The sequence below is a fragment of the Oncorhynchus kisutch genome, unplaced genomic scaffold (assembly GCF_002021735.2).
Source record: "Oncorhynchus kisutch isolate 150728-3 unplaced genomic scaffold, Okis_V2 Okis01b-Okis20b_hom, whole genome shotgun sequence".
In the NCBI taxonomy this organism is placed as follows: domain Eukaryota; kingdom Metazoa; phylum Chordata; class Actinopteri; order Salmoniformes; family Salmonidae; genus Oncorhynchus; species Oncorhynchus kisutch.
The window spans coordinates 3,379,310-3,404,640 of NW_022261978.1; the positions used below are offsets into that span (position 1 = coordinate 3,379,310).

General features: G+C 44.0%; 3 protein-coding genes across 5 annotated transcripts in view; 1 reads left to right on the plus strand and 2 right to left on the minus strand.

Annotated features, from left to right (window-relative positions):
• LOC116358804 (guanine nucleotide-binding protein G(o) subunit alpha-like) overlaps positions 1–9,312 on the plus strand; it is a 38,158-nt gene extending 28,846 nt beyond the window's left edge. For both annotated transcript variants that reach the window (XM_031811007.1, XM_031811006.1), the window contains 4 exons: positions 1,612–1,741; positions 1,884–1,955; positions 6,751–6,838; positions 7,143–9,312. In XM_031811007.1, coding sequence (XP_031666867.1) covers positions 1,612–1,741; positions 1,884–1,955; positions 6,751–6,838; positions 7,143–7,333 — 481 coding nt within the window. In that variant the 3' untranslated portion in view covers positions 7,334–9,312. The remainder of the gene's footprint in view (positions 1–1,611; positions 1,742–1,883; positions 1,956–6,750; positions 6,839–7,142) is intronic.
• Positions 9,313–10,076: 764 nt separating this feature from the next.
• Positions 10,077–11,898, minus strand: LOC109876260 (neuropeptide B). The gene is made up of 2 exons (XM_031811424.1): positions 11,294–11,898; positions 10,077–10,656 (listed from the first exon to the last, which is right to left on the minus strand). Exons 1-2 carry the CDS (start codon positions 11,561–11,563, stop codon positions 10,528–10,530), a joined length of 399 nt encoding a protein of 132 aa, XP_031667284.1. The 5' UTR covers positions 11,564–11,898; the 3' UTR covers positions 10,077–10,527.
• Positions 11,899–13,449: 1,551 nt separating this feature from the next.
• LOC109876262 (N-sulphoglucosamine sulphohydrolase-like) lies at positions 13,450–25,295 on the minus strand. 2 transcript variants are annotated; one of them, XR_004206513.1, is made up of 11 exons: positions 24,916–25,294; positions 24,547–24,707; positions 24,122–24,227; positions 23,829–23,914; positions 22,493–22,726; positions 22,265–22,346; positions 21,077–21,280; positions 19,414–19,611; positions 18,641–18,847; positions 14,422–14,523; positions 13,450–14,160 (listed from the first exon to the last, which is right to left on the minus strand). XR_004206513.1 is itself a non-coding variant. In XM_031811218.1 (11 exons), the coding sequence occupies exons 1-11, from the start codon at positions 25,004–25,006 to the stop codon at positions 14,052–14,054; spliced, it is 1,539 nt and encodes a 512-aa protein (XP_031667078.1). In that variant the 5' UTR covers positions 25,007–25,295; the 3' UTR covers positions 13,450–14,051. The 2 variants fall into 2 exon arrangements, 1 of the variants encoding a protein (XP_031667078.1); XM_031811218.1 differs by having other exon boundaries at positions 19,455–19,611; positions 24,916–25,295.
• Positions 25,296–25,331: the final 36 nt, after the last annotated feature.

Sequence of the window (25,331 nt, forward strand, 5' to 3'; positions counted from 1 at the left end):
AAACACGGGGCCCGATTGCCTCTGGTCAAACGTAGTGCACTATATAGGAATTAGGGGTGCCATTTGGGATGCAGAATGCATCTCACTGTCTCTGTCTATTGCCTTGGACTTATTTACTTCAGATAAAACGCTCAAAACACATCAAGAGAAATAAACTAAGTCCAATTAGCTACAGACCAGATGATCTGCTGCTCAGATGTTATAGATGTAGCTGGATGATATGATATACTACACACACACCGAACACTGTGATAACACTAGCTGAACAGATGTTATAGACGTGGCTGGATGATATGATATACTACCCACACACCGAACACTGTGATAACACTAGCTGAACAGATGTTATAGACGTGGCTGGATGATATGATATACTACCCACACACCAAACACTGTGATAACACTAGCTGAACAGATGTTATAGATGTAGCTGGATGATATGATATACTACACACACACCGAACACTGTGATAACACTAGCTGAACAGATGTTATAGACGTGGCTGGATGATATGATATACTGCACACACACCAAACACTGTGATAACACTAGCTGAACAGATGGAGCAAGTTGCTAGACAAGGTTGTGTACGAATAATACCCCCAAATAAATAGTATGCGAAAAACAAAACATTTCAGTATGTGACATTTTGTAAATTGTACTCTGAATGCATCATCTAATGCGCCATTTGTTCATTTTGGTACAACGTGTCAATGTATCTGATTAGCAGCTGATTTCACACCATATTAGCCAGCACCAGACCTCCAAGTTGTTTGGGTTTTAGTGTAGAATCTTCTGAGAGCAGAGACAAACTCACCAATACTCAACATGGACTGTAGCATATCAAGTTAATTGCAAATTAATAATTGTTATGGTTTATTGTGAGTAAAAAGTGATTTTTTTTAAAACCGTATTCATTGCCGTTGAGTGTGACGGTGTTCAACCGTTCGCCCCCGGACCTTTTAGGAGGGGAGGAGAAAAGAGACTGGCATCACTAAATCCCAAATGAGATCCCTTTTTGTTTTAATGACGTTGGCTTACGCTAAAATACTACAGAGGTTTCCATCATCTCTGGCTTATTCTAAGCCCACTGGCCGTGTCCCAAATGACACTCTATTCCCCATGTAGTGCACTACTTCAACCAGAGCCCCGTGGGCCCTGATCAAAAAGACTGCTCTGAATCGGGAATAGTGTGCCAATTGGGACGCAAGCTCTGTGTGGACCTCGAGGGGCTTCACGGAGGACCCAGGTGTTCCTGAAGGACCCAACAGACGGTTCCCTCAATCTGAGTAAATGAATTAACTTACTAATTGTCTTTTAGCTAATTGATAAACACACGATCTAAATAGCAGCAGGTGTCCTATTTGAACCTACGCTGTGAACCTCCTGGTGACAGCTAACTGTCATTATCACATGGCTCTAAAAGACTCTAAACACATTGGCCAAACCACGACCACACTAATAACCTGTCTCGCTGGCTGCCCAAGTTCTCTACTCCACATAATCAATGAGTCTGATGTGTTCCATCTAATGTACAGATTTCTCACTCGCTCATTAAAAAAAAAGATATATTTATACAAAATAATTGTCTCCCCCTTCCCCCTCTCCAGGATGTATGATGTAGGGGGTCAGAGGACAGAGAGGAGGAAGTGGATTGGTTGTTTCGAGGACGTCCGGGCCGTGGTATTTGTTGTTTCTCTCAGTGGATACGACATGACTCTAGTAGAGGACCCATGTATGGTGAGACACCCTCTCTATTGTTACCCCGACATCTTTACCTGTCATTTCCCTGATGAACACGGTTACAATATTACTACACATGGTCTGACGTGACAGACGCCTGTTTTACTAATGTTACATCTAATGAATTCCCCTCTTTCAGAACCGCCTACAGGAGAGTCTGAAACTCTTCTCTTCCATCTGCAACAACATCTTCTTCAAGAGTACCTCAATGGTAAGAGAGAGTCTAGATACTGTAGTACCTCAATGGTAAGAGACAGTCTAGATACCCTAGGACCTCAATGGTAAGAGAGAGTCCTAGATACTGTAGGACCTCAGTGGTAAGAGACAGTATAGATACCCTAGGACCTCAATGGTAAGAGACCGTCTAAATACTGTAGTACCTCAATGGTAACAGACAGTCTCTATACCAGTGTACCTCAATGGTAAGAGAGAGTCTAGATACTGTAGGACCTCAGTGGTAACAGACAGTCTCTATACTGTAGGACCTCAGTGGTAACAGACAGTCTCTATACTGTAGGACCTCAGTGGTAACAGACAGTCTCTATACTGTAGGACCTCAGTGGTAACAGACCGTCTCTATACTGTAGTACCTCAGTGGTAACAGACAGTCTCTATAACGGGGTACCTCAGTGGTAACAGACAGTCTCTATACTGTAGTACCTCAGTGGTAACAGACAGTCTCTATAACGGGGTACCTCAGTGGTAACAGACAGTCTCTATACTGTAGTACCTCAGTGGTAACAGACAGTCTCTATACTGTAGGACCTCAGTGGTAACAGACAGTCTCTATACTGTAGGACCTCAGTGGGAACAGACCGTCTCTATACTGTAGGACCTCAGTGGTAACAGACCGTCTCTATACTGTAGGACCTCAGTGGGAACAGACAGTCTCTATACTGTAGGACCTCAGTGGTATCTGACAGTCTCTATACTGTAGGACCTCAGTGGTAACAGACAGTCTCTATACTGTAGGACCTCAGTGGTAACAGACAGTCTCTATACTGTAGGACCTCAGTGGTAACAGACAGTCTCTATACTGTAGGACCTCAGTGGTAACAGACAGTCTCTATACTGTAGGACCTCAGTGGTAACAGACAGTCTCTATAACGGGGTACCTCAGTGGTAACAGACAGTCTCTATACTGTAGTACCTCAGTGGTAACAGACAGTCTCTATACTGTAGTACCTCAGTGGTAACAGACAGTCTCTATACTGTAGGACCTCAGTGGGAACAGACCGTCTCTATACTGTAGGACCTCAGTGGGAACAGACAGTCTCTATACTGTAGGACCTCAGTGGTATCAGACAGTCTCTATACTGTAGGACCTCAGTGGTAACAGACAGTCTCTATACTGTAGGACCTCAGTGGTAACAGACAGTCTCTATACTGTAGGACCTCAGTGGTATCTGACAGTCTCTATACTGTAGGACCTCAGTGGTAACAGACAGTCTCTATACTGTAGGACCTCAGTGGTAACAGACAGTCTCTATAACGGGGTACCTCAGTGGTAACAGACAGTCTCTATACTGTAGGACCTCAGTGGTAACAGACAGTCTCTATACTGTAGTACCTCAGTGGGAACAGACAGTCTCTATACTGTAGGACCTCAGTGGTATCTGACAGTCTCTATACTGTAGGACCTCAGTGGTAACAGACAGTCTCTATACTGTAGGACCTCAGTGGTAACAGACAGTCTCTATACTGTAGGACCTCAGTGGTAACAGACAGTCTCTATACTGTAGGACCTCAGTGGTAACAGACAGTCTCTATACTGTAGGACCTCAGTGGTAACAGACAGTCTCTATAACGGGGTACCTCAGTGGTAACAGACAGTCTCTATACTGTAGTACCTCAGTGGTAACAGACAGTCTCTATACTGTAGTACCTCAGTGGTAACAGACAGTCTCTATACTGTAGTACCTCAGTGGTAACAGACAGTCTCTATACTGTAGGACCTCAGTGGTAACAGACAGTCTCTATACTGTAGGACCTCAGTGGTAACAGACAGTCTCTATACTGTAGGACCTCAGTGGGAACAGACAGTCTCTATACTGTAGGACCTCAGTGGGAACAGACAGTCTCTATACTGTAGGACCTCAGTGGGAACAGACCGTCTCTATACTGTAGGACCTCAGTGGGAACAGACCGTCTCTATACTGTAGGACCTCAGTGGGAACAGACCGTCTCTATACTGTAGGACCTCAGTGGGAACAGACCGTCTCTATACTGTAGGCCCTCAGTGGGAACAGACAGTCTCTATACTGTAGGACCTCAGTGGGAACAGACAGTCTCTATACTGTAGGACCTCAGTGGTAACAGACAGTCTCTATACTGTAGGACCTCAGTGGGAACAGACCGTCTCTATACTGTAGGACCTCAGTGGGAACAGACCGTCTCTATACTGTAGGACCTCAGTGGGAACAGACCGTCTCTATACTGTAGGCCCTCAGTGGGAACAGACAGTCTCTATACTGTAGGACCTCAGTGGGAACAGACAGTCTCTATACTGTAGGACCTCAGTGGTAACAGACAGTCTCTATACTGTAGGACCTCAGTGGTAACAGACAGTCTCTATACTGTAGTACCTCAGTGGTAACAGACAGTCTCTATACTGTAGGACCTCAGTGGTAACAGACAGTCTCTATACTGTAGGACCTCAGTGGTAACAGACAGTCTCTATACTGTGGTACCTCAGTGGTAACAGACAGTCTCTATACTGTAGTACCTCAGTGGTAACAGACAGTCTCTATAACGGGGTACCTCAGTGGTAACAGACAGTCTCTATACTGTAGTACCTCAGTGGTAACAGACAGGCTCTATAACGGGGTACCTCAGTGGTAAGGCCCTAGTCTAAAGCCCAATTCAAACGAAAAGCAAAAAAAAAATTGCGCTTGTAAACAACCTTGTACACGCTGGAATTAGAATACACAGGAGTCAATGAGAGAGAACAGATGGACCGTCAACGACGTCAAACGTCTGAAAGAATGGTGTTTGGTTAGAGATCATGTAACCAGCAGGCTGGACTAGAAGAAAATATGCCAAACTAGCCTAGCATGCAAGTTAATTTATTTATCTTTTCAAATGTTGTAGTGCACAGATTTTGCCATGATTTATTTTATTTTATTTTATTATGGCTAGAAAAGTCCCATCCGTACAGAAACTCTTCCATTGATAGTTACAACTACTTGGCCAAGTCTAAACAGAGTTTGGTTGATAGTTACAGCTACTTGGCCAAGTCTAAACAGAGTTTGGTTGATAGTTACAGCTACTTGACCAAGTCTAAACAGAGTTTGGTTGACATGGTTGTCCTCTAGTTGTCCTTTTGCTAATGGACAGGATGGAGAAGACGCTACACACACACACGCTACACACACACACACACGCTACACACACTAGACACTCACTGTTACGCATAGAGAGTCCATGGGGAGGACAGAGTGGGAACGGATGAGTGAAGCAAACATGGTGGATGTCTTTCTCCATCTCGTTCTCTCTCTTTCTCACTTGTCATTTATGTCACTCGTGGCTTCTGAGTGGACATGCCTCTGCAATATCTCACCACACACCTACACACACGCGTACATACACACACACACACACACCTATACACCTACACACACACACACACACACCTACACACACACACACACACACACACACACACACACGACCGACCACAGGCTTTGTTCTAATAGGTCCCTTGTCACTCGTAATTAAACAGCGAACAGTAATTTAGGTGCATTCAGCTTCCAGCCCACACACACACACACCAACACACACACACCAACACACACACACACCAACACACACACACACCAACACACACACACCAACACACACACCAACACACACACACGCCAACACACACACCCGCCCTCATCAAATGAAAGACGGTGTAACGAGCTTGTTTAATGGGACCTCCTTTAGTGTGTTTTTCATGCCCACTTGGGGTGGTGGTGTGTGCATGCGTACGTGTGTGAGACCGAGTAATGAATCTATCAGGGTGTGTCTGTGAGTCTGCTAACCTATAACCCTCCACCCACTGTTCCACTGTGTTAATTACACACCACATTCACACACACACACTCTCATTATTCTCTTCATTCAACTCAGTTCATCCATCATTATCTAGCTAGTTGTTGTTCTTTTAACCAAATGCACCAGAGCCAGGTAGAATGAGAACTCCTCATAGACTTTTAATTGGTCCACTAGTGAACCACTACAGTGAACTAAAGATGCGGCCCAAATGTCACCCGGTTCCCTTTATGTCCCTTCATATGGGCCCTGGTAAACAAAGTAGTGCACTATATAGGGAATAGCACGCCATTTGGGATGCAAGCCACTGAGTCAGAGTGTTGTGTACTGTGAAAGGGACAGTCAGTCAGGGACAGTGTGTTGACTCACACCACAATACTAGCGACAGTGAGCTCAATCAATCCTCCTGTAGCCAAGGCTTCACTAGGTAATTGATCTGAATTCGCCAGTGATCGCTCTCCCGATCACATGTACAGATTTGACCATTCATCAACTGGCATTTACGGTTGATTGATGAGTAGTATAAGTCTGCAGTTATATCCGTATCACATGGAAGTGGTATTTACAGTAAATGGTTTGACACCAGTAACCACAATATTATTCTTGTTTGAACATTGATTGAACGTTGATTGAACATTGATTGAACGTTGATTGAACGTTGATTGAACATTGATTGAACGTTGATTGAACGTTGATTGAACATTGATTGAACGTTGATTGAACGTTGATTGAACGTTGATTGAACGTTGATTGAACGATGATTGAACATTGATTGAACATTGATTGAACGTTGATTGAACATTGATTGAACGTTGATTGAACATTGATTGAACGTTGTTTGAACATTGATTGAACATCCTCCCTATTGTTCATCTGTATGTTTGTTTACCGCGTTATTTATTTGTGTATAATTGCCGACCAGGGATGTCGGATATTTTTGATTTATTCATGTATTTGTTTATTTATTGCAGATCTTATTTATGAACAAGATCGATCTTTTTCAAGAGAAGATTTTACATTCGGGGCGGCATCTGCGGCTGTATGTGCCGCAGTTTAAAGGTCAGTCACGCTGACCACACCCTAATACACACACATACACGACACGTGCACCACACGCAATAGGTAAAACATATGTGACCAGACTGATAATGCTATTGCAATCCATTGGTGTTTGACATGAAATGGCCTTCTTTGTCATTGATAAAATAACAATATACAGGCTTGAGATTGGATGAAGCCATCATGATAATACAACATCTTATCAAGATATGAAACTAACTCTGAAAACGGTATTGCCTTAAACCCTCTTTCTTTCCATCTCCCCCTCTTCCCTCTCTCTCCCTCTCCCTCTCTCTCTCCTCAGGTGCAGACTGTGACGTTGACGCTGCGGCCCGATACATTGCCGGAATGTTTGTGTCTCTCAACGCCACGCCCAGCAAACTCATCTACCACCACTTCACCACGGCAACGGACACCTCCAACGTACAGATTGTCTTCCAGGTCGTCATGGACACCATCATCAAAGAGAACCTAGAGGCCGTCTCTCTGCTATGATTGGTTCTAAGAGTTCCTATGAGTTCTAACAGTTCCGATGGTGCTGGTTGGCTTCTGGACTCTGGGGTGAAGTTTCCCTCGGTACAGAGCTAGACTCAGCTTCCCCTCACCAAATCATAACCTTAAAGGGTCAATCAGCTGTTGCTACGTCCATTTTTGGACTTAGCAACTGGCCCATTGATTCTTGAAGAATGGAACTTATAAATGGCTCATGAGCTTAATTCAAAATATACGCTTGTTTTACTCCGTTTGTAAACAACGTAAATGTGAACAAATAGCCTCAACATGGTTCAAACTAGAATGTTGATATCATGGATTGACAGTCTTTGCATCCATAGCTCTAGCTATGCATTTGAGAGAGGTTCCACTTCTCCAGCCCCGTCCCTCAGCTGTTTACCAAAACGGGCGGGGAGGACGCTTTGTTATTGTTTCAACTGCTGATTTCCACTTTAACCGTTAGTGGGGATAATGGAAAACTGACCCAAGATCAGTGACTAGGGGCTCCGTCAACCTACTCTGTTTTCTGGTTACGGAAGAAAAGCGTGTTTAAGTCGACTTCATAATGAAAGACCCATCGGTTCAGTTCCTCTGGACTTCCCAGAACGAGGAGGAGGTCTATTGGAGAACATTTCACTTCACGGAACGAGGAGGAGGTCTATTGGAGAACATTTCACTTCACGGAACGAGGAGGAGGTCTATTGGAGAACATTTGACTTCCCAGAACGAGGAGGAGGTCTATTGGAGAACATTTGACTTCACGGAACGAGGAGGAGGTCCATTGGAGAACATTTGACTTCACGGAACGAGGAGGAGGTCTATTGGAGAACATTTGACTTCCCAGAACGAGGAGGAGGTCCATTGGAGAACATTTGACTTCACGGAACGAGGAGGAGGTCCATTGGAGAACATTTCACTTCCCGGAACGAGGAGGAGGTCCATTGGAGAACATTTCACTTCCCGGAACGAGGAGGTCCATTGGAGAACATTTCACTTCCCGGAACGAGGAGGAGGTCCATTGGAGAACATTTCACTTCCCGGAACGAGAAGGAGGTCCATTGGAGAACATTTCACTTCCCGGAACGAGGAGGAGGTCCATTGGGGGAACATTTCACTTCCCGGAACGAGGAGGAGGTCCATTGGGGGAACATTTCACTTCCCGGAACGAGGAGGAGGTCCATTGGGGGAACATTTCACTTCCCTCTCCTTGTTTTTGTGAACAATCATGGACTATGGTACATATTTATTTGTGTTATTGTTGTTGCTATGCAACCCTAATCAGAATAGGAATAATACAACATCAACATTTTAATTCTTAACATACTTGTTATATTTCTGATTCATATCAGAGCTCATTGGAGGGACCCTGTAGACGGTAATGATAGGTTTCCTCTCATCTTTGGTTGCTCGGTTACAGTCATCCGGCTAAATGCTCACTCAGCTTAGTGCATGTCTTAGTGTGTGTGTGGGCAGGCAGGAGGATTTACCGTTTGTCCATTAGATGCGCGGGCAGTGTGGTACTGGTGTGGAGGTGTGGAGTTATGGGTCACTCATCCATACAGACTGTGTGTTAAGGGGTTCTCTCATGCATACAGACTACGTGCATTTTCCTCCCATCCATCAATGCCTATCACTCCTTAATGGGACAGAGATCACAGAAAACAACTGGCTTTATTTAACTGCAGTAAATCTCATCACTCTTGTGTCCTGCTCTCCTTTCCTCTCTCTTGCTCTCTCTCTCTCTCTCTCAAACACCTCTTCCTCTCTCTCTCCCTCTCTCAAACACCTCTTCCTCTCTCTCTCTCCCTCTCTCAAACACCTCTTCCTTTCTCTCTCCTCTTTTTTCTTAATTTACATGTTTTATTCTGTCATTCATTTGGGGATTTTTGTCTAAATTGCTCAACAGACAAGTATCTGTTGGAAGACTATTGCTATCAAACTATTGTCTAAGCATTTGAGAAATAAAATCTTACCATTATGTATTTATAAGAATCATTCCTAATTGTGCCTGTTTATGGGGGTCTTGTCGTATTTAAAATCTGTTTTATATGCTTCTGTCATCTAATAACATTTTAATCTTGAGTTTTTGGGTTGAGATTTGGACACAGAATTGGATTATAATTCAGTTGATCTTGTGAAATAACTTGACCTTGGTGTCTTCAGATTAATTGGCTATGCCGATGAAATAATTATTTGAATGTTTCGGAGTCGTTTGTTTACTGGCCGTGTCGTCGTTTTTAGGAAGTAAACAAAGCAGATTTAAGTAATAAGGCCTGAGGGCGGTGTGGTATATATGCAATATACCACGGCTAAGGGCTGTTCTTAAGCACGACACACTGAGGAGTGCCTTGATACAGCCCTTAGCCGTGGTATATTGGCCATATACCACGAACCCCTGAGGTGCCTTATTGCTGTTATAAACTTTGTTACCAATGTAATTCGAACAGTACTTGTTGTCATACTCATGGTATATGGTCTGATATACCATGGCTTTCAGCCAATCAGCATTCAGGGCTCTAACTACCCCGTATAGAATAGGCTATGTAGTGCAACTGACTGCAGAAAAATTTGCTTCAGTGAAAAACATTGTCAGGATGAAAATACTTCAATATAAGTGATTTCTGTTGCTGAGGCTTTGAAATAGGCTAAGTCCAACTGCACAAAATAACATCTTCATTTGTTTCCACAATGAATATGTAGCCTAGGCTACTATCAGTCAAGCATAAATACAAATGTACACCAATCAAATTAGCGATATTTGTTCATTTTAATTAAATAAATAAAAGTACTTGGACAGGTTCTGCTCAGCAGGCGACGATTTATGAACATGTAATAATAGCCTACATTAGGCAACGCAGGTAACCTACAAGGGAGCATCTGGGTGAGGGTCGGCATAGGAATATAGGGGAGTATGGGGGGGGTGACAAAAGATAGCTTTGTAGCCTAGTAACAACTTTCTCTCACACACATTGCACTTTGGGTTTTTCGTTTAGTCTTTTTTTGTTTTGTTTTACACCGCTAGTATTAAACAAACATTATTCACATCCGTTTTTTTTATATATATATAAATGATGCGAAAACATTCAATGTCATCATCGATCACCGGTCCTTTTTCTCTCACGCTGCCTGCGTTCTAGCCCGTCTACCTCGCGGAAAGTCAACTGTTGTTGTTGGCGCCGGCGGGAGATTTGTTGGTCTCACGCGGCCAGGCAGTCCAGCGAGTCCAGGGAGAGGAACACGTCAGCCTTGCACTGGAACGTACTCGTCCCGTCCCGCAGCAGCTCGCAGCTCTTCAGGTTGGGAGAGATGTCTGTCACACAGATAGCCTGAGAGAAACGGCGAGTTAAATGATGTTCAGTCATTAATTGTGGCACATTAAAGTAGACCTGTTTGGGGGAAATGTGCTGAAATGTAGAAAAATATAAATGGATACAAATTTCAAGAAATGAAAATAATTTGTACTTATTGTCACATTGAAATATAGACCGACTACTGAGACATTTTGTCTTGTCAAAGGTTGGTTTTAGTTCAGTTTTTGTCACATTCAGGTTACTATTTATAGGCTATTATTCACGTAGGTCTAGCCTATAGTCTACAATGTATTTTATCGGGTATAAAGACTGCTTAAACGGTTTAATTTATCTGACAGTAGGCAAGTTGCGCGTCTCTTTGGTGCTGAAGGACAGCGCCTTTTACGCAGTGGTCTGATCTGGCGCGCTACTTTCTAGTCTATACCAATTTATATAATCTCACGTTTAAAAGATGTTTAAATTTTTAAATGTGACTACGGCACTTTGCCCCCCAAAAATACATTGTCAAATTTTGCCATTGTAATAATGGTAATCAATTCACTTCATTAATTTGCGTGCAGGTAGAATCTCAGAATAAATGTACTTAATTTTCTTTGGGTACCATCTACCTTAGACTTTAATTCAACGATTTTACCTCTCAAATCACACTTACCATGTTTTTGAGCACGGGGGTCTGTCGGTTACCGTCAGTCACCAAGTTGTTCTCGGTGCCGGTATTCTCCCCGCTGTCCATCACCGTTTCTTCTGACTCAGACCTCCGGATGTACGGGGACCTCCGGATCCCGGACAGCAGACCCGAGGCTCGGCCGACCGAGTGGTAGCTCGGTCCGGTGGACTGCTTGTACCACGCCTCGATAGGGTGGCACGAGATAAGCATGGAGATACCGACGCACACCACGGCGAATCTAACAGACCTCTCCATCTCGTGCCTTTTTTACGCAGCTGGATGGAATGTTGGTTTGACGGTTGGTTCGGTTGTCGTCGGGATGTTTTTGGTTCTTCTGTTCTTGTCTTCTTCTCTGGTGAGCTGTAGCCTAGGTTACCAATATCAACTGACGTTCTTGTTGGTGGTTCTTCCGTTGGTTGGGTGTTCTCGAATGTTGTGACCGTTTTATATAGGCGCGCGGCACGATCGTGACCTGTCAATTGGATCAGAAAGATTGAATGATTCATCTTTACGCACGCAGATGAACAATCCAATCCGGATGTATGCGTTTTCTCTTTACCCCCTGTGTTTGGGGAGGTTGACATAGTGACATCACACCGATCCTCATCTGTTTCTTGAAAACTAGAAAGTAAATTACGTTTATTGGCATATGACTGGAATTTCGTCATAAAAGGTCCAGCTTCAGATGCTTTAACTTTACAGAAATGAGAGGAGAGAGACACCCACAGTGTTCAAGTGCTCGTAAATTATAGGCTATCCTAAAAAGCACACGTTTTCAGTTCGCTTGTTAGTTTATCCTTCTGTATAACCCCGTACCTCCACAACAGTGTAAATAAGATCCCCATTTTTAGATAACAGCCTATATAACCAATGAATGGTGTGGCTGCTGAACAAGTTGAGACTAAATTACTTGGTGTTACCTTAGATTCTAAACTGTCATGGTCAAAACATAAATATTCAACGGTTGTAAAGATGGGGAGAGGTCTGTCCGTAATAAATAATGATCTGCTTTTATGACACCTCACTCCAAAAAGCAAGTGTGGGCTCTAGTTTAGTCTTCTCTTGATTATTGCCCAGTCGTGTGGTCAAGCTGCAGCTGGCCCAGAACGGAGCGGCACGTCTTGCTCTTCATTGTAATCAGAGGGCTCAATTTACACACAGCTCTGACACACACACTTAACCAACTAGACATGTCACCAGGGGTCTTTTGTTTCACAGTCCCCAAATCCAGAACAAATTCAAGAAAGCGTACAGTATTATATAGTCATTATTAAAGGGAACTCCCATCTCTTATTGCTTAAATAAACAGCAAACCTGGTTTTAAAAAAACCAGATAAAGCAACACCTCAAGGCACAACGCCTCTCCCCTATTTGATAGTTTGGGTGTACAGTATGTATTGATATGTAGGCTACATGTGCCATTTAATTTTTTGTTGTTGATGTAGTTCTGTCCTTGAGATGTTCTTGTCTATTACTGTTCTGTATTATGTCATGGTTTGTGTGGACCCCAGGAAGAGGAGCTGATGCTATCGCAACCGCTAATGGGGGTCCTAATTAAATACCACCTTGTCATCCATATACATGACCAAATGGGAATATAATAATTACGCAGAGGCTCCATTAAACTTTTAAAATATATATATTTTATATTTTTTAAATAATATCCATCTCCAATATCGGAGAACAGATCATCAATAATCTGACTAAATAACGCGAATGGAACTGAGTAGTCTGATTTAAAACGAATCGGTGAATCAAATCTGTCGTTCTTGTGATTCAGCCGAATCTGATGGTAGCCGACTTGTGTGATCCACATGCAACAGGCTGATATAATATAGCCTAGAAACAATCCTAGATTTTCCTCTTGGGCTATAAAATATGTTTTCATTTTACTGTTAGGCCTACGTAGCCTATCACACATGTGTTTTCATCATCAGAAATAATTAACACAAGCTTGGAATGAAAAGGTCTGTAAATAAAACAGAACATTTCTGTTTCCTTCTTACATTTCCGTTCATCCCATCCCCAAATATAAGTTTGATACCAAAGAGAAAGAGACTTTAAACCGTGATTCTCCAACTAGTTCATAGAACTATATCAGCTTTTAAAAACTTAAATAAAGATGACATTATTATGAAATAAACAGGAGAAGCAAAAAAAATACTTTATTTGACAAAATGCATAAAATCCCAACAACATCTAGATGTTGTCAAACTGAAATCATACAAAACATACATTGTATGAAGTCCAGAACATTTGTACTGAAGCTATGCCACGTTTGTTTTGTTTTTCAGCCATCGATGGTCTTAATCACAACCCATAGTTCTTCCTGTTCAGGTCACGAGGTGGTTTCTGGTCAAAACTCCTGGCCCTATAGTCATCACTCATGGGTTATAACTCACATTAAAATAAAGACAGTTGTGGCTGGCACAAAATCCCCAACTACCCCTTTAATGGCCACATGTACTCTTAATGGCCACATGTACTCTTAATGGCCACATGTACTCTTAGCCTCTACCTGGTACAGCCAGAAAAGGATGGGTCATCTTACTTCCTAGAGTCCTTCTTTCTAGGGAGATGTTCCTGGCCACTGTGATTCTTCTTCTGCATTGATTGCTCTGTGGAGGTTCAGGCCGGCTAACTATGAATCACACTGTGACTACTGCTGATGTTAAAAGGGCTTTATAAAATAAATATGATTGGATCCACAATCAATCAAAGTCCAGTTGTGGTCTAGTTGCGGTCAGAGTCCGTTGTAGAGCGGTCGACAGTGTGGTTCCAGTTTGTCCTCCAGCACAGCGTCTGGTCCACAGACCCACGGATCCCCAGTGTCCCACTGCCACTTCAGCAGTCTGGAAACATAACATTAGGAAATAATTAACACAACAAATAACATAAGCTATAACATAAGAAATACCCCCAAGGGGAAAATGGTTTGGCTTTCTCGAAATTCCCAAGTTTGTGTTTGAAGAATTCCATATTTCTTGCTGATTCCATCCTGGTTCTGGGAATCTTCCAAACCGGATTTCTGGGAATTTTGCAATCCTCCATAATATCCATATCGACGATACAATAATCGATCCATAATATCCCTAGAGAACAGTAATACTAACCTGTCTCTGAGGCTCTCCAGGACCGGGGCGAGAGCCGGGTCCCCAGCCAGGTTCACAGCCTCCTCTGGGTCCGACCGCAAGTCAAAAAGCTCCCAGCGGTCCCTGTAGTAGTCATAGAAATAGAATGAATTTCCAGGGTTAGAGGTTCCAAGCCCATTCTATTCATTATATTTCTATGGTAATAGTAGTATCATAGATATAGAACCCTTTATATTGTATAGTTTTTATATTGTATATAGAATCCTATGCTTTATATTGTATAGTTTTATATTGTATGGTTTCATTTCTATGGTAATGAAGATGGTACTACTGTTCTTATACCACTACATAATAGAGAGTAATTAAGGCCCAAAGGTGTGTGGTCTATTGACATATCCCTCAACCCCCTGAGGGCCTTATTGCTATTAGAAACTGGTTACCAACATCAATAGAAAAGTAAACAAGTATTTTTGCACAACCGTGGTATATTTAAGCAATAAGGCCTGAGGGGGTGTGGTATATGGCCAATATACCATGGCTAAGGGCTGTTCTTATGCACAACGCATCGCGGAGTGCCCGGATACAGCCTGTAGCCGTGGTATATTTAAGCAATAAGGCCTGAGGAGGTGTGGTATATGGCCAATATACCATGGCCAAGGGCTGTTCTTATGCACGACGCATTACGGAGTGCCCGGATACAGCCCTTAGCCGTGGTATATTTAAGCAATAAGGCCTGAGGGGGTGTGGTATATGGCCAATATACCATGGCCAAGGGCTGTTCTTGTGCACGACGCATCGCAGAGTGCCCGGATACAGCCCGTAGCCATAGTATATGGGGCGGTAGGGTAGCCTAGTGGTTAGAGCGTTGGACTAGCAGCTGAAAGGTTGCAAGTTCAAATCCCCGAGCTGACATGGTACAAATCTGTCGTTCTGCCCTGAACAGGCAGTTAACCCACTGTTCCCCGGTAGGCTGTCATTGAAAATAAGAATTTGTTCTTAACTGACTTGCCTAGTTAAAAAAAAAACGATTGGCTATACCGCAAACCCCCGAGGTGCCTTATTGCTATTATAAACTGGTTACCAATGTAATTAGAGCAGTAAAAATACATGTTGTCGTCATACACGTGGTGTACAGTCTGATATACCACGGATGTCAGCCAATCAGCATTCAGGGCTGGAACCACACAGTTTATAATGTCTGATATACAGTGCATTCGGAGAAGTATTCAGACCCCTTGACTTTTTCCACATTTTGTTACGTTACAGCCTTATTCTAAAATGGATTAAATCAATAAAAATCCTAAATCTACACACATCTAATGACAAAGTGAAAACAGGTTTGTAGACATGTTTGCAAATGTATTACAAATAAAAAACAGATACCTTACTTACATAATTATTCAGACCCTTTGCTATGAGACTCAAAATTGAGCTCCGGTCCTTTCTGTTTCCATTGATCATCCTTGAGATGTTTCTACAACTTGAATTTACCACAGGCGGACTCCAATCAATTGATTGGACATGATTTGGAAAGGCACACACCTGTCTATAGAAGGTCCAACAGTTGACAGTGCATGTCAGAGCAAAAACCAAGTCATGAGGTTGAAGGATTTGTCCGTAGAGTTTCAAGACAGGATTGTGTCGGGGCACAGATCTGGGGAAGGGTACCAAAACATTTATGCAGCATTGATGGTCCCCAAGAACACAGTGGCCTCCATCATTCTTAAATGGAGGAAGTTTAGAACCACCAAGACTCTTGCTAGAGCTGACCGCCCAGCCGAACTGAGCAATCGGGGAAAAGGGCCTAAGTCAGGGTGGTGACCAAGAACCCAATGGTCACTCTGACAGAGCTCCACAGTTCCTCTGTGTAGATGGGAGAAACTTCCAGAAGGGCAACCATCTCTGCAGCACTCCACCAAGCAGGCCTTTATGGTAGAGTGGCCAGACAGAAGGGCAACCATCTCTGCAGCACTCCACCAAGCAGGCCTTTATGGTAGAGTGGCCAGACAGAAGGGCAACCATCTCTGCAGCACTCCACCAAGCAGGCCTTTATGGTAGAGTGGCCAGACAGAAGGGCAACCATCTCTGCAGCACTCCACCAAGCAGGCCTTTATGGTAGAGTGGCCAGACAGAAGGGCAACCATCTCTGCAGCACTCCACCAAGCAGGCCTTTATGGTAGAGTGGCCAGACAGAAGGGCAACCATCTCTGCAGCACTCCACCAAGCAGGCCTTTATGGTAGAGTGGCCAGACAGAAGGGCAACCATCTCTGCAGCACTCCACCAAGCAGGCCTTTATGGTAGAGTGGCCAGACAGAAGGGCAACCATCTCTGCAGCACTCCACCAAGCAGGCCTTTATGGTAGAGTGGCCAGACAGAAGGGCAACCATCTCTGCAGCACTCCACCAAGCAGGCCTTTATGGTAGAGTGGCCAGACAGAAGGGCAACCATCTCTGCAGCACTCCACCAAGCAGGCCTTTATGGTAGAGTGGCCAGACAGAAGGGCAACCATCTCTGCAGCACTCCACCAAGCAGGCCTTTATGGTAGAGTGGCCAGACAGAAGGGCAACCATCTCTGCAGCACTCCACCAAGCAGGCCTTTATGGTAGAGTGGCCAGACAGAAGGGCAACCATCTCTGCAGCACTCCACCAAGCAGGCCTTTATGGTAGAGTGGCCAGACAGAAGGGCAACCATCTCTGCAGCACTCCACCAAGCAGGCCTTTATGGTAGAGTGGCCAGACAGAAGGGCAACCATCTCTGCAGCACTCCACCAAGCAGGCCTTTATGGTAGAGTGGCCAGACAGAAGGGCAACCATCTCTGCAGCACTCCACCAAGCAGGCCTTTATGGTAGAGTGGCCAGACAGAAGGGCAACCATCTCTGCAGCCCTCCACCAAGCAGGCCTTTATGGTAGAGTGGCCAGACAGAAGGGAAACCATCTCTGCAGCACTCCACCAAGCAGGCCTTTATGGTAGAGTGGCCAGACAGAAGGGCAACCATCTCTGCAGCACTCCACCAAGCAGGCCTTTATGGTAGAGTGGCCAGACAGAAGGGCAACCATCTCTGCAGCACTCCACCAAGCAGGCCTTTATGGTAGAGTGGCCAGACAGAAGGGCAACCATCTCTGCAGCACTCCACCAAGCAGGCCTTTATGGTAGAGTGGCCAGACAGAAGGGCAACCATCTCTGCAGCACTCCACCAAGCAGGCCTTAATGAGTAAAGGGTCTGAATACTTAAGTAAATGTATTATGAGTTATTTTATTCACAAACATTTCTAAAAACCTGTTTTTGCTTTATCATCATGGTGTGTAGATTGATGAGAAAAAACAACAATTTCATAAATTTTTGAATAAGGCTGTAACGTAACAAAATGTGGAAAAAGTCAAGGGGTCTGAATACTTTCCAAATGCACTGTACATACGGCTGAAAAAGTTGTTTCAGCCAATCAGCATCCAGGACCCAAAGTTCCCGGTTTATAGTCTAGTATAATAGTGTTCGATGTATCGGTCTAAGCTCCTGACTCCGAGCCACAAACGCCACCGCAGCGACAGGGGTTCTCTGGGGTTTCTACACCCCTCACTATGTCTATCTGTCCTCTCTAAACTCAGATACATAAAGGGATCTCCTTCAAAAAGTACCTGTAGTAGTACTGTTGCAGAGCCTTGAACCAGCCTGTGGGCCGCCTGGCCAGGGTGTTATTCAGATATATAGTAGTGTAAAATATAGTATAATAGTATATAATAGTGTATAATAGTGTATAATATAATAGTGTATAATATAGTATACTAGTGTATAATATAATAGTGTATAATATAGTATATAATAGTATTATACCAGTACCTGTAGTAGTATTGTTGCAGGGTCTTGAACCAGCCTGTGGGCCGCCTGGCCAGGGTGTTATTCAGATATATAGTATAATAGTGTATAATATAATATAGTATACTAGTGTATAATATAGTATACTAGTGTATAATATAATAGTGTATAATATCGTATACTAGTGTATAATATAATAGTGTATAATATAGTATACTAGTGTATAATATAATAGTGTATAATAGTGTATAATATAGTATACTAGTGTATAATATAATAGTGTATAATATAGTATACTAGTGTATAATATAATAGTGTATAATATAATAGTGTATAATATAGTATAATAGTGTATAATATAATAGTGTATACTAGTGTATAATATAATAGTGTATAATATAGTATATAATAGTATTATACCAGTACCTGTAGTAGTATTGTTGCAGGGTCTTGAACCAGCCTGTGGGCCGTCCGGTCAGGGTGTTGTTCAACAGGTCCTGGAAGGTGGGAGAGACGTAGAAGTCCTGGTCTATAGGGAAGGGCATGCGGTAGTGGAGGTTGTGGAGCAGGCGGTACGCCCCCTGGTGGATGGAGCGCATAGGGTAGTACATGGTCACCTCATGGAGGGACTGGCTGCCGTAGACAGTGTGGAAGAACAAAGAAAACATTTTAAAAAGCAATCATCCAAAGTACAGTGTAGTAATGAGTAATTACAATACTCGTTAGACTGAAATAATAATGAAACAGTCATAAGGACCCTGTAATGTAAAGTGTTACCGAATACACACAAAGAAAGGAAGTCACACTATGGGCCAGTTTCCCGGACACAGATTCTAACTAGTCCTGAACTAAAAATCACTCTCAACGGAGAATCTGCATGGAACATGCTGTTAAGTCCAGGACTACAGTAGGTGTAATCACAGTGTCTGGGAAATCACCCTATATATATATATATATATATATATATATATATATATATATATATATATATATATATATATATATATATATATGTCTCAGTGGTTAACTGGTTATAACACCAACATCTAACACACTGTGCCTTCCTTCCTTTGTACCTGGCGTAGACGGTGTGCCAGGCAGCGGGGGAGGGTTTTACCTGGCATAGACGGTGTGCCAGGCAGCGGGGGAGGGTTTTACCTGGCATAGACGGTGTGCCAGGCAGCGGGGGAGGGTTTTACCTGGCGTAGACAGTGTGCCAGGCAGCGGGGGAGGGTTTTACCTGGCATAGACGGTGTGCCAGGCGGCGGGTGAGGGTTCGGAGACTAGGGCAGGGAGGAGGGAGCGGCCTGTGAGGCTGACAGGGGTGGTGGGGGTGCCCGGGAGGAAGTATGAGGGGTATGGGATGGAGAACCAGTCCAGTAAGGTGGGGGTGATGTCTGGAGGGAGGTAGAGAGGGAGAGAGAGAGAGAGATGGTTAGGTTCTATCACAATTTATCTTCCTGTGACTTCTCACATCCAATTTCCTTGCCTCCTTAAAGCACATTGGAGGAGAACATCCAAGGTTTTCCCCCTCTGAACTTCTCCACCAATGGGCTTTGAGAAAGAGGAGAGAGAGGATGTGAGGAATCGTGGAAAGGCAAATTGAGATTTAAACATAGTGGTTAAATTACTTTTAAAATCCTTCCTTCCTCCTTTCCTTGAGGTGATCTCCCAAACATATACTGTAGAAAGGTAGTTATGTCTCCCCCTAATGGTAACAGTGGTATTACACATGCATCAAGAAATACATCCACACATCCATTAATTAATTCTCCCCAGCTATTATCAGTCAATCCACCAATACCTTCTTCCCTATTCCCTTTTCTTCTCTCTCTCTCTCTCTCTTTCCCTCCAACCATCATTCTCTCTCCATCCCTCCCATCATTCTCTGAATGATGGTTGGAGGGAGGGAGGCCTGGCTGGTCCGTCTCCCCCATCTCTCCTGCTGCCCATCCCTCCCTCTCACCCAGTAGGCTGACATAGGCCTGGCTGGTCCCTCCCTCCCTCCCTCCCACCCAGTAGACTGACGTAGGCCTGGCTGGTCCCTCCCTCCCCCCCTCTCCTGCTCCCTCCCTCCCCCTCTCACCCAGTAGGCTGACATAGGCCTGGCTGGTCCCTCCCTCCCTCCCTCCCTCCCTCCCTCCCTCCCTCCCTCCCTCCCTCCCTCCCTCCCTCCCTCCCTCCCTCCCTCCCTCCCTCCCCATCTCTCCTGCTCCCTCCCTCCCCCTCTCACCCAGTAGGCTGACATAGGCCTGGCTGGTCCCTCCCTCCCTCCCTCCCTCCCTCCCTCCCTCCCTCCCTCCCTCCCTCCCTCCCTCCCTCCCTCCCAGTAGACTGACGTAGGCCTGGCCACCCCACATATGCTCTCTCTAATTCTCTCTTTCTTTCTCTCTCTCGGAGGACCTGAGCCCTAGGACCATGCCCCAGGATTACCTGACATGATGACTCCTTGCTGCCCCCAGTCCTCCTGACCGTGCTGCTGCTCTAGTTTCAACCGTTCTGCCTTATTATTATACGACCATGCTGGTCATTTATGAACATTTGAACATCTTGGCCATGTTCTGTTATAATCTCCACCCGGCACAGCCAGAAGAGGACTGGCCACCCCACATAGCCTGGTTCCTCTCTATGTTTCTTCCTAGGTTTTGGCCTTTCTAGGGAGTTTTTCCTAGCCACAGTGCTTCTACACCTGCATTGCTTGCTGTTTGGGGTTTTAGGCTGGGTTTCTGTACAGCACTTTGAGATATCAGCTGATGTACGAAGGGCTATATAAATAAATTTGATTTGATTTGGTCCCTCCCTCCCTCCCAGTAGACTGACGTAGGCCTGGCTGGTCCCTCCCTCCCTCCTGCTCCCCCTCACCCAGTAGGCTGACGTAGGCCTGGCTGGTCCCTCCCCATCTCTCCCTGTGTTCAGGTGATGACACCAGCATGGGTTCTGCGGTGCCTGATCCGTACAGGTTGGTGCGTCCGTTGGGGAAAGGGATACCGTTATCAGAGCTGTAGATCACCAAGGTGTCATTCTCATAACCAGCCTCCCTCAACTCAGCCAGCACCAGACCAATACCTATGGAACACAGATGAGGACACGTTGTGAACAGAGTGCCCAATGGTGGCGGTGGGGTTATGGTATGGGCAGGCATACGCTACGGACAACGAACACAATTGCATTTTATCGATGGCAATTTGAATGCACAGAGACACCGTGACGAGATCCTGAGGCCCATTATGAGGCCCATTTTTTTAAAGGTAATGTGACCAACAGACGCACATCTGTATTCCCAGTCATGTGAAATCCATAGATTAGGGCCTAATGAAATTATATCAACCTGGCTGGTTTCCTTATATGAACTGTAACTCAGACAAAGTGTTTCAAATTGTTGTGTTTATATTTGTGTTCAGTATAGTTTGAGAAATGTAGAAACCAGAACTCTGAATGGGTCATGTGATGAGCGATTGCGTTGACTCCCTCCATGAGTTCATTTTGGTAGTGCGTCAATTTATCTGATTATCAGCTGTTGTCAAACACGTGAGTCGGGAAAAGACGAGTGAATTCTACTAGAAATGAGTATGCAGTTTAAGTATGTAGTACGCTGGTGTGGGTATTCGGACACGGCCATGGATGGATTCATGGTGTAGAATCAGACTAATACCTACAGCGGAGAAGTTTACTTGTCATGTATTAGCTATGTAATAAATAGATTTCAAATACACGTCTGTGAGTGTTCTTGCATGTGTGTGTCGGTGTGTGTTCCTCTCTCTATTCATATCGGTGTGTGTTCCTCTCTCTATTCATATCGGTGTGTGTTCCTCTCTCTATTCATATCGGTGTGTGTGTCGGTGTGAGTTCCTCTCTCTATTCATATCGGTGTGTGTTCCTCTCTCTATTCATATCGGTGTGTGTGTCGGTGTGAGTTCCTCTCTCTATTCATATCGGTGTGTGTTCCTCTCTCTATTCATATCGGTGTGTGTGTGTGTGTGTGTGTGTGTGTCGGTGTGTGTTCCTCTCTCTATTCATATCGGTGTGTGTGTGTGTTCTTCCTCCTCTTACCTTGGTCCAGTCTGCTAACTGTAGTGTACTGGGCAGCCAAATCAGCTCTCGCTACAGGGGTGTCTGGGACGAACTGGGGCACCTGGGTAAGTGTTATATTACATATGATATTATATTCAATGAAATAATTAATGATAGTACTCTCAAATAGCAGGTGGAAAGTGATATACTGTCTTAGAATAGATTAGCATAGAACAGAGTACAACAGAACCAGCACCAGATCCTTACCTTGACTTGGTCTGGGGTGTAGTATTCTGGCTTCCAATCTGGAATCCTCCCCATTCCACTCTGGCCGTTCCCAAACTTCTCACAGAATGCTCCGTACTGCGGCTGGGAATGGCCACAGCGGTGGGTGTCGTGGAACGCCACATACAAGAAGAACGGTCTCTCTTCCTCTTCCTTTCTCTGGGTCTGGAAGAACTTCCTGACCAGTAGTTTGATCCGGGTGATATTCCGACCCACCTAGTAGTAGTAGTAGTAGTATATGAGTAGTAGTAGTATAGGAGTAGCAGTAGTAGTAGTAGTAGCAGTAGTAGTAGTAGTATAGGAGTAGTAGTAGCAGTAGTAGTAGTAGCAGTAGGAGTAGTAGTAGTAGTAGTAGTAGTAGTAGTAGTAGTAGTAGTAGTAGTAGTAGTAGTAGTAGTAGTAGTAGTAGGAGTAGTAGGAGTAGTAGCAGTATAGGAGTAGTAGTAGTATAGGAGTAGCAGTAGTAGTAGTAGTAGCAGTAGTAGTAGTAGGAGTAGTAGTAGTATAGGAGTAGCAGTAGTAGTAGTAGTAGTATAGGAGTAGTAGTAGTAGTAGTATAGGAGTAGTAGTAGTAGCAGTATAGGAGTAGCAGTATAGGAGTAGTAGCAGTATCAGTAGTATAGGAGTAGGAGTAGTAGCAGTATAGGAGTAGCAGTATAGGAGTAGTAGCAGTATCAGTAGTAGTAGTAGTAGTAGTAGCAGTAGTAATAGCAGTAGTAGCAGCAGTAGTAGTAGCAGTAGTAGTAGTAGTAATAGCAGTAGTAGCAGGAGTAGTAATAGCAGTAGTAGCAGCAGTAGTAGTAGTAATAGTAGTAATAGCAGTAGTAGTAGCAGTAATAGTAGTAATAGCAGTAGTAATAGTAGTAATAGCAGTAGTAATAACAGTAGTAATAGTAGTAATAGCAGTAGTAATAGCAGTAGTAGCAGTAGTAATAGTAGTAATAGCAGTAGTAATAGCAGTAGTAGCAGTAGTAATAGTAGTAATAGCAGTAGTAGTAGCAGCAGTAATATCAGTAGTAGCAGGAGTAGTAACAGTAGTAATAGCAGTAGTAATAACAGTAGTAGTAGTAGCAGTAGTAACAGTAGTAATAACAGTAGCAGTAGTAGTAGCAGGAGTAGTAACAGTAGTAATAGCAGTAGTAATAACAGTAGTAGTAGTAGCAGTAGTAGTAGCAGTAGTAGTACAATTTATTGGTTGAGCTGATTAACTGTTTAATTATACACCAATTTACAATCATAGATTGTCATAAAATAAGATCCTAAAATAGCATAATAACGCTAAACAAACAATATATAAAGAATGGTTTAATAATTGTACCTGAAGTACAGAGTTGTTTTCCTCTGTGTAGGCGAAGTCAAAGGGATAGACAGGACCAGGACCTACGTGTTTCTTCCCAATGATCCCTGTATGGAGGAGGAACAGGGACACTGGCACTCTGGTACACTCCATCAAAACACACATGTCCCCGCGCACCTGTCATGAATGTGTGTGCGTACGTGTGATGATGAGTGTGTGTGTTATCTACCTGTGTGTGTGTAAGGTCTTGACAATGCTAAGGGTGGGTGTGTTCGTGTGATGATGAATGTGTAGGGTGAATGTGTGTTAACTACCTGTGCGTATGTTAGCTTGGCCCAGCAGTAAAGGTAGGCTTTGTACTCCGTCAAACGAGTTGAAGTGATGAACTCCCTGGTGCAGGCCGTACATACCATTCTGATGCTGTGGACAGAGGAACACGGGAAAACAGAATGGATGAATATTAAACCTGCCCTGGAAGGCAACCTATTCGCTATATGGCCCTGGTCAAAAGTAGTGCACTGTATAGGGTATAGTGTTCCATCTGGGATGTCCCCACTTTATGTTGCTGTATGCATCATGAAGAAAAATTAGGAGTGTGTTCCAAAGGGCACCCTGTTATTTAGTACACTACTTTTGACCAGGACCCATAGGGAGGAGGTGAACACACACTTTTTCCTCTCTCTCGCTCTTGCTTTCTCTCTATACACACACACACACACACACACACACACACACACACCTGTGGCAGGCCTGTCAGTATGGTGGATCGGCTGGGAGAACAGCTACTAACGGAGGTGAAGGCATTCTGGAACACCAGGCTGCGTCGACCCAGAGCGGCTAGGTGAGGCGTACGGACCACGGTGTTGTTATAGACCGACGTCTCGAAGCCTGCGTCGTCCGCTGAGAGAGCGAGGGGGGGAAGGGATTGGGGGAGTGGAGAGAGTGAAGGGGGGAGAGATGAAGTGTGTTGACCGAGTAGCTAAGTAGAAGAACTAATGTCAAAAACTCACAAATACATCTGATCGAATTCATTGATAAGTGACACGCAGTGTCGATCTTTGATTAATTCAACTGCAGTTAAAATAACCCAAAGGAAAAAGGGACATACCGATAATAAGAAGAACATTCCTCTTCTTGCTCTCTACAACACAGCATATTACCGCCAGCAACAAAACTATCACATCATGACCAACGGCCATATCCGTCTCATAAAGTTTCAAATCGTAAACACAATCTTTTCAGTTGCAGTAAATTGCAGAGTCCACTTTTTAAGAAAATATAGCATCAGCTCTATAAAGCTTATCTCAAACACTCCAGTCAATGTGTTTGTTTGACATTATTGACATATTCTACATTGAAGTAAGCCTATCCTCTATTTACTGATTACTTTCGCAATAATCAATGTTTTGTTTTCTCTTGATCAAAGAAAATGCAGTGTGAAAATCAATTTGATCTACTCCCGGAAACAGCGCTAACACAGCGCTTCAAACCCCGCCCACTTTGGTCACATGATCGTGGTCACAT